Genomic DNA, 20,670 nt, shown 5'->3' on the forward strand with positions numbered 1-20,670 from the left:
GAAGGGGTAAAAAAGGTATTAAGATTAGGGTAGATTCAGCGTTCGCAAAAAGTTTCCAGAGAATAAATTCCTATGTATTTTACGATCCCATAATTTGCAGATACTGATTTCGATAATTGCACGGAATTGCCGTTCAATCTACTCGCTAAAACTTTAAATATAGGCCTAAGCGAATTATACCTACAAGGGGCAAGCTTACGACAGAATATTAGCTATTTCGTTTATGGTTCCGCTAAAATCTATTACGCTTGTTATACTGGGAACGACTGTATCGTTTGATCGAGAGATCGACGGATATCATGGAATTTCTCTAGCTTTTTTCAAAGCCTAGACGAGTCTAATATTTAGAAATTTCACTGGAAGCCAGCGAAACACGCACTTTCCATTCTCTTTACCACTTTCGTCCTATCGGTCGTAATTCATAATTTAGATCAATATCCATGGTTCCGTTAAGTATCCCGCGTTTCGATCAATTTAAAGGCTTATTAATGGGTCCCGGAACCGCGGTGGATTATGATCGATCGCTTCGAACACGGTACGCTGTTATTTCGGAAATTCTTGCCGAGCCCCTCGTTAATTCGAAGGGTTTACGGTGGGCTGCAACACTCGTAATCGTCCAACATTGTGTCCCAGGAATGCGCCAGGAATTCCTCGACCGGCCTGGAAACCGTCTCTTTGTGTCCTTTCGCTTGTAAACTGTAATCGATCGGAAGGCGTATAACGCGAGGTTTCTGCTCGACGATCGAATTCGTGTTCGAAGTTTCGTGGAGAACGATGGCATCGGGTTATCGGTGTTTTAAATTGCGGCGAAAGTGTGAACAGTTTGCGTGAATCAAACGAATCAGGCGGTGGACTTACAAAAAGCTTATAAGATGATAAATCGTAAAGTGAAAATGCAAGGCGAATTCGCGCAGAATCTTTCAAGGGATGAAACACTGGATCGTGCAGAGACGAGAGTGCGACTGAATCGATTTGAATATAAGTAAATTAAAAGATAGAAAGTATAACGTTGAATTTTCTTCCAAATCCGTTTAATTTTCTTCGATTTAATATAAAACTAAACATTGATATCGTTATCCAAATAAAGAAATTCGTTCAGCAAAATATCCCGTTAAAGGAACATTAATGCGTTTAAATATGAGATTTTTCATTTCGTTACGTCGTTCAACACGCTACAACGAATATTAAATAATTGGATCGAAAGTAATAATTTATTTATTAAGAATATGTTTCGTCGTTAATGTTCAATCGTTAAACAGCGATACGCTTAGCCATCTATTATCGAAGATAAAAGTGGTCGTTTATTTTTGTAACACGCGCAGCATCAAGATCTATCGCACACTGTCGATCGATGATGAATCGATGGATACGACGACATGTTTCAAGCACGTGTAACACCTTGTTGGAGTATGTCCGCGGATGCTAACGCGGACGACGCCATTCGATCAAACAACAAAACAACAAGACTCAAGAAAATTGACGTCGCGTAAGTCTACAGAGATAATAAGTCATTGATAAAACGAAGACTCTGTGCGGTGAAGCCTGAAGATGAATTGCATTTTACGTGTTTATACTTTGAAAAGAAGTTCGATGTAACTCATTACGAAAATAAGTCGATCTTTAAAAAAATTTCAGCGCTAAAATAGTCCAAATTCGAAAACTGGAATTCTTCAGATCTTAGCTTACGTTTTCACCTTTCATCGACCATAACTTTTATTTTGGAATCTGCGCCAAGGTTGAAAAAGGTGAAAGAACGGATGTATGGCTTTGCGTGAAAATTGAAAAACAGAAACAAGAATTCAAAAACGAAGAAACTGAAAATAATGGTATTTTTTTAGTAAAGATTTGTCATTGAGATCTCGGTGATGAGATATGGACGTTTGTTATTATAATGGGCGGTTTAAATGCAAATTGATAATGGCGAACAAAAAAATTCAAGGATTCCAGGAAATGGTAAAAGTCCATGGCTCGGAGTACCACGTACATGTACGCGCATTATATATATTATCCGAATGCATCAAACGGATTTATCGTGACATACGAGTATAATTACTCGACCGTGCAAAAAAGGCAAGTAACATTCCAACAATTCTACCTTTCACGCGTTGCAGTTTTGCAACGTTCGGATCGTGTTCATCAATCTCTTCGTTCAATTGCGTTCAACGATTGCGTTGCAAACGTGAGAACATTTCGTTTCAATTCTTATTCGCGTACATTCTTATTAGTGTCTTAATTATTTTAAGCATTTCTTCTCGAAGAAAGGAATCATAGATTCGACGAAATTATTCCGATTAGTACGAAAAGAAGATGAACGTTTCCGTCAATTGTTATCCAGCCCTTGTATTATTTTCCTCGTATTATACGCGCATCCGTCGTTCGGGGTTGATATCAGAAAATATTTAACTTGGGCCAATGTTAAAAAACATATCACCTTTTTATCACTTTTCAATTTGCACGATCGATCGGTATTGTTGCTGAGCGATACGAGTTACGAACGCGCGAAAAGAAACGAAAGCTCGTAAAAAGTCGCACCTCCGCTGTCCATACTGCTCTATTATACGGAACTCGGTCGTGACTGAATATAATTACTTCAAGGATGGTCCAGACGAACTTTGCGCAACTTTACGAGCCTCTCGTTATTGACTACAGCTCACCTCTTGTAACTCTCCATCGGGCCTCATCGTTCCATACCTGCGTTCTTCGGATTCGATTTTGTTCGCAGAGTTAAGTTGCGTGGTATGAAATTTGTTTCTACCGGGCGAGTTATACGAGATGCGTTATTAGTTGGGTAGAAATAGATGACGCGATTTCACATTTATTCTTTTTCTTCTTCGGTCTTCTTTCTACGAGTACAAAAAGGTACGTGGAAATATTCGCCGCAGCTACTGTACGTCTCGAAAGGTCAATTTTATTTTACAGAATTATTCTTCTCCGAGTCGTTAACGAATAACGTTGCGTTGAAAAATGTCGGGTTGACTAAAAAAAATCTGGCAACCGCCAAGATTTACAACAGAATCTCTACCAGGCACGTAACACCGCCAAGGAACGGGTTTGTTGAAAACACGTAGATTTTGCCGTTGTTTCGCCGTTGTAATACTTTGAAAACGCCGGCAAAATTAATACACGCAGGTGGTCATGCGGGGAACACGTGTAAACGTCAGAAGGATGCGCTCGAGAAGACCGTAATTCACTGCACGATTTTCAAGGAGCTGTCTGAATTTATCATACGCAAGAACACTGGGCCGTGCATCAAATTTCATTGCACGGCTGTGGAAGTTTGACAAGGTGTGACGGGCCTGTAGCACGTGTCGACGCGATGCCGCGCCCTCGGCAGCTTGCTTCGCGTTCCATTCGCCTCTAAATGCGACCCTTTGCCTGGCCTTGATGCCCTTTTTACGTAACATGCGAGGTATTCGCTTATTTTTTTGCCAAAAACAAGAGAAAATCTTTGTTCTCGACGCGGAGAGAATTTTTTGCGCGACGCGATCTTCCATTTCGCTCGCTTTCGCGTACACTGATTCGCGAAAGTATTTGAACGAGTATTTATTGTAGAAAACTTTTACGTTCGCATCGTACGTGTCATATTTTGACATTTCATCGACACTGCTACGATAAACGAGTGTCACGATTATAGCGTTAACGTTTGAAACCACTCTGAAAATGTGCATGGAAATTTATTACACGTTTATTGCAAATATACGAATTTCTAACATTAATGGAATATTTATTAGTAGATCTAAGCATTGTCTTATTATATTTCGCCCCCCAGAAGATAAATATTTCCTTAACGAAGTTACGATTTAGTTATTGCACAGATATACAACTGCGATGCGCATCCGAATGGAAGCAGAACTTACTCGTACGAACGGTAAACTTTCTTTTCCAAGCAACCGCGGAAGATCAGTAGCAAGGACGACAAAAAAGGCAAACAAAGTTTACAAAGACCCGAGATCGATCGATCGAGAAAAGCGGTACGACGTACGATATAATAGATACCAGAATCGTTGAAAACAAGGGCAAATTTCCCCAACACCGAAGAAAGCAAAAAAGTACACCGCCCTTCGCCGAAGACTAGAACCGATTCCCGTCAAAAAGATCACGCTGACCTATTGTCGAACAAGCGGTCGAAGAAAGCGGATAGGCTTGACAAAGAGTCCAGAAACCTTCGACATAGGACGCAGAATTACCGAAAACAACAATCAAATTTCGCCGCGAAACCAGTCTTTACGCTTCGTCGACGTGGACGGCGACACGAGAAAAAGGAGCAATAGGGTAGAGAAACGGGGAAGAAAGAAAAGGTTTATCGAGCGTAACCCCGTAGATTTTTGGAACAGCCTTCGTCGAATAGGTCGTTTACCCTTATCTCCGGTCGAATCTACCGGTGAAGTGCGAACGATCGAGCCTCTGCGACGAAACCGAATCTCGATCGAGGTGGTCCCTTCGATGGGTTCAGGATCCCTTCGGGACCCAAAAGCGATCACCTCGCTTCGCTGGGCCTCGTTGCGTGCCGGCAGTCGTTCTCTTCGTCGTCTTCTCTCCCGTGGAAAAAAAGGGCCAAGGGAGGGAGGCGCGCCTTTGTGAATATCGTTGGCCGACGCAACGCAGAAAGCTACTTTATAAGTAACAGTCGACCCCATTTACGTTGTTCGACCAACGAGACGAGAGTACGTTTGGCACACGGGGTGAGGTAACACGAACCACGAACGCGATAAAGTTGCAATCTCTTCGGTGGAACGTAACCGTGACATTAGGGGAGGAAACACGCGGAGCGAGGGTAGCAGCGATGTTTGCCGAGTGAAAATTTGTCGAAGAGTCGTACGTAGGCATAGTAATTGGCTTGTTCCGATGATCGAACTGAAACGGTCGAAACACTTTTGGCGGGCTATATTTATTTGAGGAAGTTTTAGACTTTATTTTAAAGAAATCGTAACGGTAATTGTCGAGCGTCGAAGATTTTAAAAATCGAAGACGATAAGAAATAAAAAAAAGGATAGGAGGAAGAAGAAAGATTTAGCGCACGAATAAGCGGGATTTATATAGAATTACGATATCATACAGAACTATAGAACTAATAAAAATCAATAACTAAAAATATCAACAATCATTCCTGCGAAATGTCACGTTCGAAAATAGACGCGTATTTCTATTTACTGAATTATATCTTTTCACGTGTACATCGACATTGTAAAAAACAGTCTTATGTTTTCGACGCTTTTTCATTGATGCATCTGTATGTCTACATATATTAGCAGACTTGTTTCAATCGGATCAATATCCACGTAAAACGATAGTCGTCAACGAAATAATCGCAGCGAGTGAGCGATAAAATTTCGATGGAAGAAGGTAAGGTGTCTTACCTAGTTTGCCGTGGTTCCTGGATCTGCCCAAGAATAAGAAGGGCTATCGCGATTGCCGCGATGTCACCACAACGCATCTCTTACATCACAATCCCCTTGTTTATTTGAATTCATAAAACGGATGCACACGGGACGGAGTTTTACGCTTCCGCAGTCAGGCAACCGGATGCACGTCGGATGTTTGTCGTTTCAGTGGCATGACACGCGTTTCACGGTCCTCTCGCACGGCATTGCACGATTTCTCGCACGGAACTCGACACACAAACACGATCTACATACCTCGAGTTCTAGGTCCTTTCCTCGAATATTTTCAAAGAATTATTCCTTCTACCGCGTATAAAACGTACTTTAAAATTCAATCACGAGTCGTCGCGATTTTTTTTGGAGATTTACGAAATATCTTTTTTTCGTATAAAACGACGTTCAAGTCGAAAGAAGGTCCTTCTTAGTCGCTTCAAGTTGCTCGGAAATTATTTTTCAAAGCCTCTGCACATTTTTCTTCGACTTCTTAAATATTGGATCCAAGTACCAAGAAATTCGTCTTTCGTTCGCCTTTAGTTGCTCGAGAATAATTGCTCGATCCTTTTTTCCACACAAATCGTTTCTTAGTTATTTCGTCATACGTAAATCGCGATCGTGTAATTGCAAAATTACATATATTCGCCAAACGCGATAAAATTGCAAGAGTTCGTCGTCTGTTTGGATTGCAGCGTCTATAAAAGTCGTCGTATTAGCCGAACGGCACCAGCAATCTCCGTTCCGTCAACGAGGAGCCTCGTTAAAGTCACCGTGCACGGTGTACCTTCGCCAAGCTGTCGGAACAAAGCCGCATGCTCTGGACAAGCGCGAAACAGCTAAACCGCGGGACCAACATTTGGACAGTGTAAAGTGTTTGCGCCGCTTAACTGGTCCGGCGAGAGTGTTTGCAATCGCCAAATACTCGAGAGTCGTTCGCTTTAACGGTGACTAAGCGCGAACAACGCACGTCCACCGGTTGATGTGTCTATACCAGCATCGGTACGCGTGCTGAAATCGCTCGTTCGTTTCGCTTCTTCTTCCTCGTCAAGCTTTTCTCCACTTCCGTCGTCTTGTAAATTTTTGCTTTCGCTCTTGACTTTTACGAGCTAATCTCTCTGGTTTTCGGTCTTCGATCTCTTTCAGACTCTGTCGTCGACTTTGATTCTTCGAAATCGCATTCGCTGCGTGTAAGAGTAGGGGTACACGTTACAGGAGAGCGTCAAAGAAGAATCGACTGTTCCGACCGTTGTCTAACGCGACGCAACGTAGTTATCGAATCGTTAGCGACTGGTTTCTAATTAAAAAGCCAACGAAGCGGCGCAATCATCGACGCGGGAGCGTTTTATAGCCGAGCTTTCTGGCCGATCGGAGATATCCGGCTCACGCGACGTATTATTGCCGTGGAATCGCTCACGCGAGGATATCGTCTTATTGTCCGGCTAACGATTCCGTGGTGGCGTGAACTTATCGATCGGCTCATCGTCATCGCGTTAAAAGTCCGTCGAGATCGTACGGAACCACGGGGAGAGCGTGATCGATCGATCGTTCGTTTCGCGTACACGCGGTCACGGAGAGAAAGACGAAGAAGACGAAGAGGATGTAAGAAGAATCGTACGACGAAGACGAAGAAAAAGGAAACGTTCGTTCCTCCGTTCAGTTAGCCGCGCTCTTTTTCTCTTTCCATCAAGGGGCCACGAACGCTCCTCTCCTCTGTTCGGCTAACTTAACGAAGAGGAATTCCTTTTCAACGAGTACCCCTCCCGTGCTACCGGTTCTTATTGTCCCACTCTGCTTCTTTATTCCTCTCTTTTGTCAGTTTTTTTCAACTTATAGCCGTGGCCCGTAAAAGCGTCTCGCGGCACTCGGCTCTCTGTTTTTCTGCGACGCGCTTTATTTATTCCACCGTACGGAAATTTGTATGCCGCTTGCTTCTGGACCGAACTTTACCAGCTGGTTCCACGACACCCGACGAATGCCACCGGGACACCTTAAACCGCGTCTCGGCGAGCCTGCAGCTTGTCCCGCTGCCCTCGCGAACCACACGATCCGATACACCGTGTCAGGATCGATCGACGACTAACAGCATCATTCACCTGCCAGCCTTGGCGAACGCTGCGCTCGCAGCAGACGCGTGTCATCCGATCTCTCCCCCCTTCTGCTCGGATTATCTCCGTCGTAATTAAACTTTCATGATCGATCTACCCTGTCCGTGGACCGGACACTCGAACAGGACAGGTGTAAGGGTTGTCGCCTTCTATCTCGATGATCCAACTCTGCCTCCTCGGAGATACCGTATCTTACAGCTCGTTAGTCATCGCCGATCGTTCGAACGAAACGCCCTTTCGATTCCAGCCTCTTTCTCTTTTTTCAAGACGATTCTTATTCTTACGAAAGTCTGATAAATACGATCGTACGTGGTAACTCCTGCTCGAATATCTTCTCGAGACTCGATAACTTTGCGTCAATTCGATCTATCGATTTTATCAAACGTCTTTAAAACGGAGTCGATCGTTCGACGAACCCTCGAATCTTTAAATCTTTAAACTCGTCGATACTTTGTTTTATCGGTTTAGGATCGAGCGATCCCTGAGATCCGATGTAATTCCGTTTAAATCGCGATCGCGAGGAACGATAGCCCCGAGTATCGGCGCGGAACTGGAGCAGAGGGTAACTGTGCAAGGTGTGCGCGGTGCAACCCGGTGTTCAAGGTAACCATAAGGCGACCACCACCATCGGACACGCGGAGTGACAAGCACCACTACCACGACCGACACCGCCACCACCACCACCACCACCACTACCACCACCACCGCCACCACCACCACCTCCACCACCACCACCACCACCGCCGCCACCACCACCACTATCAGCACCAACAGCAACCAGGAGCAGAGTCATCGAGAACACCGTGTGCCCAGGAAAGGTAGGAGAGCACCAGCGCGTCCGAGGGGTTAGCCGGTATGGGGAGTCAGACGGGAATACCGCGTGCACATGGGAATTTGAACGAGCGGGCAGAAAGTAAAGCGCGTTCGGTCGAGAGGAGGGCCCGCGATGGACTGGCCTCGCCAACCCAAGTCCTCCTACCTTTGGGATCAGGTCCCAGCCTCTACGATGTTACCTCTACGATCCTACCTCGCCTCTGTCGCTCTCTTTCTCGCTCTTTCTCTTTCTCTTTCTCTCTCTTTTACTCTAACTCCTGGCTACAACGTCCGGCTTTCTCTGTTTCTCTCCTCCGCTCTCACTTAACTTTCCTCCCTCTTGATACGCTCCCGTTCTCCGTCTTTCCTCTTCCTCTCTCCCTGTCCTCTCCCTCCCCCCCCCCTTTAATCTTGCTCCTTCTCGTTCCGTCCCTGTTTCAGCGACCGTTCTCGCGGCCGTTTCGCCCGTACCCTCTCGCTTTGCTTTACTTTCAGAGTTACCTGTTGCCCAATGCACCAAACCCGTACGTCTATATTCGCTGGCCGCGTCAATTTCGCCTCTCGCTACCGTCCCGCCGCAACCACGGCTCTTCCAAACGGCCGCGACCTTTTTGGCCGTGCTATTCCAACCTCCTTTTCCCAAGTGTCGTCTCCCTTTTCGCGGTTTCACGGGATTGCCGAATGGCAGCATGAAAAATGGGTCAGAGCGGTTGATGGGTTTCGCGCGATGTGGAACGTGGAACGCGTTGACGGAAAGCTACGAGTACACCGCGCGTCTTTACGCGTTTATGGGAAATTTGCAGCTGCATATACGTTGTATACGAAAGCGTATAAAACGTTGAGAGTGCAGTACTTGTGATACTTGGTACGCGAGACGATTCTCTGCTTACATTCCGCTTTTCCGATTATCTTCGTAACGATACGAATTTCCAGAAATATTCGTTACACGGTCGTTGTATTTATATTATAAAATACGCCATAGAATTTCAGAATTCTTATGTTTGCGTAATACATTTACCGGAGTCGCGTATTCCTGCTACCGACGCCACTCGAAACAACGATGTTAGAACTGTTTCAGATAAATTCCACGATGTGTTACGAGATATTCATACGCCATATGTCACGTTGTCGCGAGGCTGCAACACTCGGCATAAACGAGATATAATTCATTGTGCTGGATCGCAGGATCAACGAATTTCTAAACGGTGTTCCTTTTCTCGCACTAAGAATTCTTTTCCTCTTCATAAATACAATTCATCAGGCATACAGGAACGAATTGGATTCATTGAAACTCGCGTTTCGCACATTCCTCGAATCATTTTTATCCATTAAGTTCAAGCAACGAATAAACATAGATACTTGTGCATTTTTAGTTTCGTTTTAGAAATGCAAAGATTTTCTGATCGGTTATCGATATCTGCGAAAAGACGAAAGAACAAGGAAGTTCGAAACCATAAAAGCAGTAAATTGTAATTAAATATCAAATCTTTCAAGTTCGAATTTTTTCCTTATTCCGCGAAAAATTTGTTTGAAAGTACAAAGACCAAAAACGCGTTTCATCCTGCAGTTTTGTAAAGGCAACAAATTTTCACACTAACATCCACTAAGATTTTAATCAATTTCATCGAAAATAGATAGAAACTACGAGCCAGAAAACGAGTTCTAAATTCAATATACCGTCAATTTATTCAAGGATAATATATCATCGCAACTAAGTTATATCGAAGTATCTTAGCCATCGAGTAATACAAAAAGGAAAATATCAACGATTACAAATTTATCGTGTTTTCCCCGTATAATCTCCGAACTCGTTTATTATTTGATCAATTAATAACTTGTTAAATACACACACGCAACACGGAGCGTGAAGAGGTTAAAGATCCAGTATTACGACATCCAGGTATATAAAATAGCAACGTTCCAGTAACAATGCTACTGAAATATGTAGTACAAGATCGTAGGTTTTAAAATTCCACAGAACTGGCTCAAAGGCTTGAAACAACGAGTTTTAAGCATCGAAACAATACTCGGGCGGGATACCCGGCGCAGGAACAATGCGATTTCGTAGTCTCACGTTATTCAGATAGGAAACAAATACAACGTCGAACGAATCGGTAGCCCAGCGTTGGAATTACGCGGTGCTCCTAGCTCGACTCCATTTATCTTTACGCACGTTCGCGTGAACTCGTGCCGCTGCCGCCACCGCACCAGGTATCCTAGTGTAAAATGCAAATATATATAGCGTTCCGCCTTAGATCGCCTATCGGCTTATTTATTACTTATTTCGCTCGGCGCTGTCCAATACAGAATGCCGGAACTTATTAATCTCGACGGATGTCTGTATTCGAGATGTGTACCGTCAATTTCCGACTCTACGCTGTTTCTCACGGACACGTTGTGTAACCTGGATACGTGGTGTCGAGATCAACGGATAAGGCAAGTTAAGTTATTAAAAACGTAGAGTGATCGTACGTCGAAGAATATCGGAAAGTTGCGTAAAAGCGGTTATAGAATCTCTAGAGGCGTGAAACAGAAATTTTGGCTAGATGCGATTCTTTCGAGGATACGCGTTTATGTAAGAAAGGAACATAGAACAAAATTATTTCGAGAAAACTGACTTTCGAAATTTGTTCGATATATGCGAATCTGGCTAGTTACCGACTAGATAATCAGCTGGAGGTTATTCTACGCGCAAAAACAAGTGGAAAACGCGGAATAACATTTTTCCACGTCTCGCGTTATTTGATAAACTTTTGGTAGTCGCTGTATATCGCAGATTATGTCACTATCCTGACGCCATTTTTCCACCCCCTACACGCTCAAATTTACTGGCGGTGCACGGTTGTGCAACCAGTCGGAATGACCGATACGTATCCCCGCGTGAGTTTTCGATCGTATCGCCGCGCGCTCATGATTCATTTCGTGGGTGGATCGGCCGATCTACTCGTTCGACTTGATGTACGAGGGGTGTGCCTCGGTTCTCGATCCTGAACAGTGAACGTCCACGTAACTGAAAACGCTCGAGCCATTCGCTTGGACGGGGATCTCTCCGCGATCAGCATCGGCAACACAGATCGGCAACACGATCTTATCCGCCTTCGACTCGTCGTATATTCTCGTGCAACGATGAGAAACGACGAATTATTAACACGGGCATCCGAAATTGTCCGATATCGATCTTGGCTAGGTGAATTGGTCTGAGATCGGGTGCGATGAATAGAAAAGGGTTTATCGAAGTTAGAATTATAGCCAGAAGGGAAATTCGAAATTTACCTTGGTTCAATTTGAACGCATAGATATGAAATGCACCGGTGAAAACGTATAGATATAAATCTAGACAAACGCTACGACGGATAAATATATGTACGCGCGCAACGCACTTTTTAGGACTTTATCCCAGTTATCGAATCGAAAGTGAATTTCTAACCTGCCACTCAGCTTTGCACGTACCTATAGAAATCCTTAGCCGAGATTCACTTCAAAGAACAAAAAATTCTCCTCCAATCTCGTCTAATGCGACTTTCCCCGCAGATTCAAACGGCATACAGCTCCTAAGAAACGCAATAAACTTCTTGTTAACAAATTGCCCAATTCCTGTACGCAAGAAGTATCGTAAACTCTCGCAACTCGTACCATGTGCTGAATAAACATATCCCCGCCTAACGGCCGTAGCAATCAATCACACGACGTATCGCGAACAAGAAATGTACACTGTCGAATAAAGCTTGAACGATAAACGGGTGAGAAACCGATCTAAAGGAGGCGAGAACGAGGCCAAAGAAGTCGATCGTACGCGAGAAAAAGCGGCGACTCGAACGCCCGATGAGGAAGATCTACGGCACGCATCTCCGCGTAATTTGATTGAACTCGCCGATACGCGGTTCGAGAGCTCGTAAGCAATAAAATGCCGGTTAAGTAATAGAAGCAAGGTCCAGTTCGAGTAATAAACTGTTCACAGGGATTAGAGTTGTCTTTTCGCGCGATCTCCGTGCTCGTAAAACGCCACTGCTCCTTACTATTGGGAAATTATTTTTCATCGGGACGTTCTCGTTCGTTTACTCGGACAAGCGAATCTGATAAGCGAATCCGCGCAAAAACTGTCAGACGGAACATGTTACGCGACTATATGATAACTTTTACGATCTTGAGGTATAGCACAGTATTAAAAGCGTGTTTTAATGTTCGAACGAATCGCTTTTACTTTAAGTCTTTTTATTACGCGTATAATCGCGTGCAGTGGATAGAAAAAGTATAGAAAAATGGAAATTATTTGAATTTCTTAGACTTTGAATTATTCGGATGACAGTCGTCTGATCGATGAGCTAAGCACGTATAATTATATAGAAATTTTTATTGAAGATTAATGTTCCAAGGATATCTATCTATTTATCTATCTATCTATAAACCTTTTTCGCATTTACTCGTTTAATCACTGTCCGCGATATATTTGTTCGTTTAAAAGAAACGCGACGAAATTGGAGAAATCGAGCGATCGTTTGGTTCGGCGTCTCGAGCGCGCACGTTCAGAACAGTTCTAGATGTTTCGGTTTTAATATCTGCCGCTTATTTTACGAGCCAAGAAAAATTATATCTCGTACAGTCCATCTTTCTTGTCAAACTCTCAGTCTCTAAATTCCACAAACCCTAATCACGTAACAAGCTCTTATATCCGATACCTCGTAAAACGAAAACTATCCTAACATCGTTCATTCCCGGATCATTTCTAGATCCACTCCCCTCGAACACTCCCCTTTTTCAGGAATACATTTTCATAACTCAGCCCACTCTCTGCATCCCCCTTGATACAAAGTATCCTATCCTCGTAGTTTACTATCATTCGACGCGATATTAACAATAATTTGTTCACCAGATCGAGAAAGAAAGGAAACAAAAGCGTAGCAAGGGAGTGTCATAAGCGACATATTTATGTCCGATGGTCAGGTGAGCTCCGTAACAGTTCTCAGTGCAGTCGGCAATTTTCTTGTCGTTATAGTCGCGCGACATGCGAAGAAACGCGAACGGGAATTTTTATTCAAAACGAATGGACAAGTTCCCTTCGATTTTCCAGGAAACGTGCCGCGTGTAGGTCCTGAATAAATTCGATTAATTGTATATCATTATTGGGTAATTGCATTCGCCATATGTTCTTGGTTCTAAGGGGTTCCGTAGTCTTTCGTGAATTTTATACTTACGCACACTCCGCAGTAACAGATATCGAATTGCGATCATCGCGATTATCGCTAGTGCAAAATTTTAAGCATCGCTTTCGTTATACGCACAGATAATTTCATAACCTTTGCTTATACTAAAAATACGAATTACTCGGCTGTAGAGTACAGCGTAACTCTGTATTCACGCTCCAAGTACGAACACTTCGATGTTATAAACCAGTTTATACGATTTACAATATGGAACAATTGCATCTAAGCGGTCAAGCGAAGTATTCTTGGCAACAGATGCGTGAAATTCGTCGATAATCGGACGCAATAGGAGAGAGAAATTGAATTTTATCCGGCCATTCGGCAGTTTGATTGCCAGCACAAAGCCGATCGAGTACGTGCCGGGCGCCGCGATCACAGCTATTCCATCGTTTTATTGAAACGAGTCGAACAAACGGCAGGAATCATGTCTGGCTGCACAGCCTGTCGCTTCGGACACTCGGCTCGCTTACACAGGATATCCCGTAATAGCTGCTACAACGATCAAATACAAGGCAATTCAATGTTAAACAATAATCGAAACATACGTACAAGCTTTTTTTTTGTATAAAATTTCGTTCCTTAAGGAAGATCACAAGCGAAAAACGCGAGAGGCACGTTTTTACTTTTTTAGACGAGTCATTTTAAAATTCGATACTTTGCTAATTCCACGTCAAAACTTTTATTTCAGAAAACAAACAGATATATCTCATCTCAAACTCCTTGTGCATTTTCATAGAAAATTAACTCGTTCATAATCCGATACGATATACCACATCTTGATACAAGAAACATATCGGAACATGAATCACACGAATTCTAGAGCCAGAATTTCAAAGAATCTCTACCATGTTCGAGCGAAGAATGGTTCGCAAACGGGGAACCACCGCTACTTTCTCGATCAGCAACACCGACGGGAAAAAAAGAAAAAAGTGCTAAAATCAACACGTAGGAAATGCTTCTGTATCGCAAGAATCATCGCAACACACTGCAACGCATGCAACGCGAGTGTTATCGTTCCACGCGATAAGAGGCCTCGGTCCATCCGAGCTCTCGGGACCGGAAGTCGCGCGTTACGCAATCCTCTGGCTCTGTTTGCACAGGACCGGAGGTGAAGATCTCGCGTGCAACGCGAACACATTGTAGATTTCCCGTCTTATATTCGCGCGTGCGCGCGCGACCATTCTTCTCGATTCTCTCTGCGGTTCCCCTTTTCCTCGTGACCATCGTAAAAGCGTTTACTGCCCGCCGTGAATTTTTGGCAGCGCGGATTTCACGTGGCGACGCCTTAATGGGACGTCATTAGCTTTATGATATCGCGTTATTTATATCGCGACCCAGCGGTCGCGATTTTATGGAGAACCAAGCGTAATAATGCTGTCACCTGAAATTCGCGCACGAGTGTATAAGGCCGTTCGCAAATTTGCTTTTGGTCGATGTGCTTTAGGTGGTTGTAAATCGACCATCGATGGCTCACCGTGACTGTTCGGCAACGCTTTACGGTGCCAATTCGTTGCTATTGTAGTAACTCGCGTCGTTCTTTCTGGTACAGTTTGTCGAGAGTATTAGACGAAGATGAAGCTTGCATTTGGATTGATACTGTGGATGTTATTGCGCGGAGAATAAAATTCACCGAACCCTATTCAAGGAGTAGGAACGATAAGAAAAAGGAAATTATCTTTCAAAGTTTGATATAATTTTTTGTATTCCTAGAGATGTACAAGTACGATATAATCGTACGTAAATGCTGAATGTTGCTACATAACGCGAGAAGAGCAACATACGCTGTTGCGACGTTAGAGCAATACCTATCGCGATTTGATATCGACGTTTACCGGAATATTATAGAGCATTATCGTAATGAGACTGCAATATTACAGAGCAGGACTGTGTTATTAGTTAACCCTTTCGCAACGACAACTTTGACGAATAGCTATTGTAGTACACGACTATGCGTTTGACGTACGAACAATAGAACTACGATAACACATGGAACAGAACTAAATCTAACGAGTGTCGATAACATAGCGATCGAATACATATATAACGGACGATAACTACAGTCGATACTATTATTCGGCATCCATTCGATCGCTCCACGTCAAAGACGATTAAAACGCTTGAAATTCTTTTCGTTCTCAGCTACTCGGCAATGCAAAACGTTAGAAGAAGACGCGTTAACCTTTTCATAATCATTATTTATGCTTCGCAATCTGATCTATCTAAAACCGCGTTACTTCTGACTTTTATGGAATTGCACAATTCCGCGAACAATACACAGTTTAGATAGGGATGCGAATTGACTAAAAATTCATAAGAGAAAATAGGTTTGCATCGAGATTAAATCTCAATTAGATGTGTTGCACTTTACGAGACCAGTTATACGAGAAGCTAATGAATGTACTCTACACTATGATTATCTAGTCATCGGCACTTGATCATAGTGCTTCGTGTTTTCAATGAAGTTTAGCAAACACGTGCGCTTAACGGACTACGGTATCAATCTTATTAGCTAAACGTTATTAGAAAATGCCAGATATTGATATTATAAATGAGAAATCGACGCTATTGATTCGATAACGCTAAAACCACTAATATCTGGAAAAAAGTATTGCATTATAAATTATTATTAAAAAAATTGTACAACGAGATCGTGTCGAATTGTTATTATTTTCCCAATATAGGGGATATTCTTTCAAGCAACGATATCTCCTATCGAAATCACTTTCGCTCTTTCCTCCGATGCTTTACATATTCCACTTTGATTCCACGCAATCTGTATCGTTCTTATACAAGCTTACAGAGGAACGAAGTAAAACAGTTCAGGTATAAAGTGTGAAGAAGAACGCGTTTACGAGGTTGGGTTCAGGCACTCCCTTAAATAAGTTATTTCACCTTCTCTAATTCGGCTCCTATGATGCCTTTAGATCCTTCAGTCCATTCTACGCATTTTACGATTACGACATGGTTTTAACGGACGAATCGTTAAAATTCTCTGAAAAGGTCCACCGAAGGCAGTGAAATACTCTTTCGTTTTCCCGACACTGAGTCAGCGGAGTTCTTCGTCTTTAGCATAGATCGAACACGTTACGAGATCTCGGCCTCCTTTATTTTTCTTATGTACGGGCGTGTAATATATTTAAACAGCGATCGTTGTTATATACGAGTCATCCCCGTTATTTGTTTTATTTCTACGACGAGACCGAAAGACGCAGAATAAGCACGAAAGAGAAAAAAGAAGACAAATTATAAGCTTCGATCGACGTTTCTACGCGTGATTCGTTTTAGATTCCAATTTGTTTGGGCTGCTTCGATCTCGGTGAAGCCGGTTCATCCAGGTTCCACTGTATTAAAGGAATCGTCGTATACAGCGAACGTGAGCCGTTACGAGCCGATGATTCGAGAGATAGGAGCTTTACGACGATGCCGATCATATTGTTCCATCACGAAATTAAGTCGGAATGCGTTGTCAGTTGACGCGACAGGCGGATATGACAGCGCCTTTATTCAGGCACGTGTGAGGTAAACCGAGCAGAGCGGTGATTTAATCGGCGATACAAAAGCGACGGAACTTGGTCGTTTCCATCGTGCATTTTCGTCGTTTGACGATCGCAATATGTCGCCAGTAAGTCGACAACACATATTTATTATTCTGATAAAGTATTTTAATACGCTGTACGTTGTTGGAACGTACAACGTGAAACTCGTTGTAAAAAAGCTTTGTTACCAGTTAGGGTACCTTTTTCGAATTCAATAGATATATTACAGCGAACACGCTAACATAGGTAGTTCGACCATGATTACGTTTTCTAGTTGAAAAGGATCTATCTCGCATGCGACAAAGATATTCAGCGAGAATACAGATTATACGGCGCTATTCTAATGCAAATTCTATAAGCTCGTAGTTAACACTGCTGGAAGCTTCCAGGTGTGAACTACGTCCTTTTTCGAACAGTGTTTTGACGTTTCGGATCGCGTCTAGCTTTGTTAGGGATTTAAAACTACGTTCTTAAATTCCATAAATACAACTTCAATTTTTCTCTCTCTCGTAATAACGTCTATCATTGAAACGATTGATCGATCGATAACGTTTACAAAGATTCGTATCGGCTACTAAAAAATGTTTTTAAGAAAAGAAAAGAAAAAAGAATAGAGGAAAGATCATACAATTAACTCGAAACAATTTTAAAGGTAAGTAAATAACTTTAGAATAATTTTAATAAAACCAAATCATGACACGCAAATTACTGCGTACGAACTTGATCTTTCTAAACTTAAAGTCAACGAATAAATAATACGTATAATCGCTTCGATATGAACTTCTTCGCCAAATTTGGCAATAAAACGAAAACTTGTTCGAAGAAGTTTACGCCATTCCATTCTATATCATTTTTTAACAAAAAGAAAAGAAAAGCAATCTCAGCCATTGAACTTGCAGAACTTTGAAACTGTACAGCGTTCACGCTCCCCCTCCCCCCATACACACACATCCTGCATTATCGTTTACAAAAGACGCTCAGGATTCGAACGTAAAAAGCTGCTCCCGTAGAAAGCGGAGAAAAAAGAAGGAAAAAAAAAAAGAAGTATCCAGCCTGTGTAGCTGTTGGAGTATCGCGTATCGCACGAACCCTACCCTTGTTTCTCTATTATGTCCGTCTTTTCACACAATTTCGATGTTACTCCCCGCCCCCTTGACCCGTTCCTCTTTCCCGCGCGCTACCGCATTTCTCCCAGCGGCTAACATTCCACCGGCGATTCCTTTCTCCGCGTTTCTATTAGCGGTTTGTATTTCGAGCAGATGTTTCGCCGACACAATGGCCGCTACACGGGTTAGCCAGTTTCAGCCTCGTAACGGCATTGTTGCGTCGTGATATAAAAGATCGGGTCCACGACCCTCCAGCCTTCTCGACACCCCGAAGAAAACGTGTTTATACACGGCGTTACGAACGAATCACCTGCGGCACACCGAATCGATCCTCGTTGGAGGTGAAAGGACCTCGAACAGAGAGCTTAATCCGACCGGCTAATCGGAGCTGATTTCCGAATGTTTAATTGACAGAGAGTGGACGAAGCTGCGTGGCTTTGTTATTCCGTTCGATCGTATTCGTTGAAATACTAACACGAAAATTTAGAGAAAATGTGTTTGCTTTGAGAATAGGATTATTGGAATTGTTAAAACGACCGCGATTCGCGATAGAATATTTTTTAATTATTCATAGAAAATTAATATTCGGCATAATCTAACTCGACAAAATGTTCGAAAGCCTCTAATACGATGCAACGATATTGAGACAAAGTAGTAATAATCATTGTGCGTAATTTTATCGAGAGACTTAATGTACTTCTTCTTCCTTTTCCGCCCGATAAATTATCTCGAGGAACGTCCCATGGCGAAAAAACCGTTGCGAATCGGCGACAGCATCGGAGGCCAAGAGAATTCGCGAGCAACCCACCCGGAAATATGATCGTCGCCGATGGTATCGGCGCATATCCGGTCGCGATCGTGCGACTGTAACTCGCAGCGATGTGGCGGCGCAGATGCGAAACAAACGCCGAGAAAAAGAGAAAGATAGGAAGAAGAAACGAAGGGTAAAAGAGAGTTTGACCGCACCGTTAGTCATTGGCTGCTAACACGGCAAAACCAACTCCTTTCCAGCGTGGGTCGTACGAGTATTTAATAGGAAGCAACGAGCAACAGGTCCAACCGAGAGTCGCTTGGGTTACGCCCATTCGAACGCGTTCTCGGTCTTGGAACCGCTATTTTCTCTTTATCGGCGTGGCTTTTCTCCCTTCTACGAGCAGACCAGCGACTAAACGGAAGCCAACGTTTCGATTTGCCGTCACAAGTTGGCACAAGAGGTTCATCGACTCGTATCGTCGAGCGACTAACACGCTTCTTTTCGGTTCGTTACCACGGGAAAGAGAGACGTTCAAACCGTAGAAAAAATATCACTTTGTTCGTTCAAATAGTCGTTTTCGTACATAATCGTGTCTGGTGAACGAGAGGATGAAGAATATCGGTCTCGTAAAAGCGGAGAAACGTCCGTAATGTCGCCTCTATAGTCTGCCTGTTTCTAACTTGCTCACTCTACTGACGATAAAATCTACGTAGTTTCAAAAAGATTACGCGTACGAATTCGTATTTACGTACGTAGGAATTTCATCGACTATTTCAACGAATAAAGCGATTTGTTCTACGTCTACCTTTCTGTTGTATATTTTTTCTTTTTTTTCTTTGACGTAAAAGAAGACAAGACTTTCTTAGTTACCTGATAATTTAGGTATATTTTATCGCGTGCATTTCGCTTGAAGATACTATATGCGATACATTATACGAAATGTTATATATCGAATGGTACGAACATATTCTACGAGTATATAAAAATTTATAAATCGAAAAACTGTGATACAAGCGCGACTTGTTACAATACGTTATATAATGCGTTATAAATTAAACGTTTTAAGCATAATATTGTAAAGACAACGATGAAATAAAGTAGCGATCCATCGTTTCTTGAACGTATAATCCGTCTTACAATTAGTTAGAAATACAGATGATATATCCATGAACAGTGTTGTATAATTAGAAGTATCGTATACTATAATCTTATTTATTCTTCAGAAGCAAGATACGCAGGTGCCATTGAAAATTAATGCCACTTATAACCAGGACAATGGACCGGCGGTCCCTACAATTTATTTAAGTGCTATTTCCTAAGGAAAACACTCGGCTCACGGGTAACCTAGGCCTGGGAGTCGTAGGATTCTGTTATCTGTCAGCAGTTGTAAATGGGCTTCCACGAAATTAAAGGCTGTCCACGTCAGACTTCGTATTTAACCAAATTGCTCGAAGACTGAACTACTTTAACTTTCGAAAATTTTGATCTACAGACCACGGCAATCGTTCGTTTCTAATTGCGTACGTACTATAATTATAACTACATTTGCCTTCGATGATTTAACTTCACCGCGGAATTATCATTAAATTGCTGTCAAAATTAATAGGTTAGATTTATAGCTGCGTGTTATTAAAATTTATACTACAAGAGTTACGTAAACGTTTCGACGTAAATTTTGTTTCTTCGATGAAAAGAAAAAAGAGGACAAGCAATCGGAAGTTAAAGATCTTCTATCTTTATCGTCGATCTCCATACATAGAAAAGAACCTTGCCCGTTTAT

The 20,670-nt window shown here is 42.7% G+C and overlaps 1 protein-coding gene across 5 annotated transcripts in view; it reads right to left on the reverse strand.

The window, feature by feature from the left end:
- The window catches only part of LOC117156238 (Wnt oncogene analog 2), a 121,359-nt gene that overhangs the window by 84,144 nt on the left and 16,545 nt on the right, over window positions 1-20,670 (reverse strand). The window contains exons 1-2 of one of the 5 annotated variants that reach the window (XM_076624127.1): window positions 11,927-12,141; window positions 11,744-11,844 (exon numbers count right to left, since the gene is read on the reverse strand). The exons of 2 other annotated variants lie outside the window; for them this stretch is intronic. Coding sequence is in view for 2 of the 3 variants with exons in the window: in XM_076624125.1 (XP_076480240.1) it covers window positions 5,358-5,434 (77 nt within the window). In the remaining variant the exon portion in view is untranslated. Of the gene's footprint in view, window positions 1-5,357; window positions 8,054-11,743; window positions 11,845-11,926; window positions 12,142-20,670 lie in introns of those variants that run through there. 2 more of the 5 variants (XM_076624125.1, XM_076624124.1) reach the window with 2 other exon arrangements.

This window comes from Bombus vancouverensis, chromosome 14 (assembly GCF_051014615.1).
Source record: "Bombus vancouverensis nearcticus chromosome 14, iyBomVanc1_principal, whole genome shotgun sequence".
In the NCBI taxonomy this organism is placed as follows: domain Eukaryota; kingdom Metazoa; phylum Arthropoda; class Insecta; order Hymenoptera; family Apidae; genus Bombus; species Bombus vancouverensis.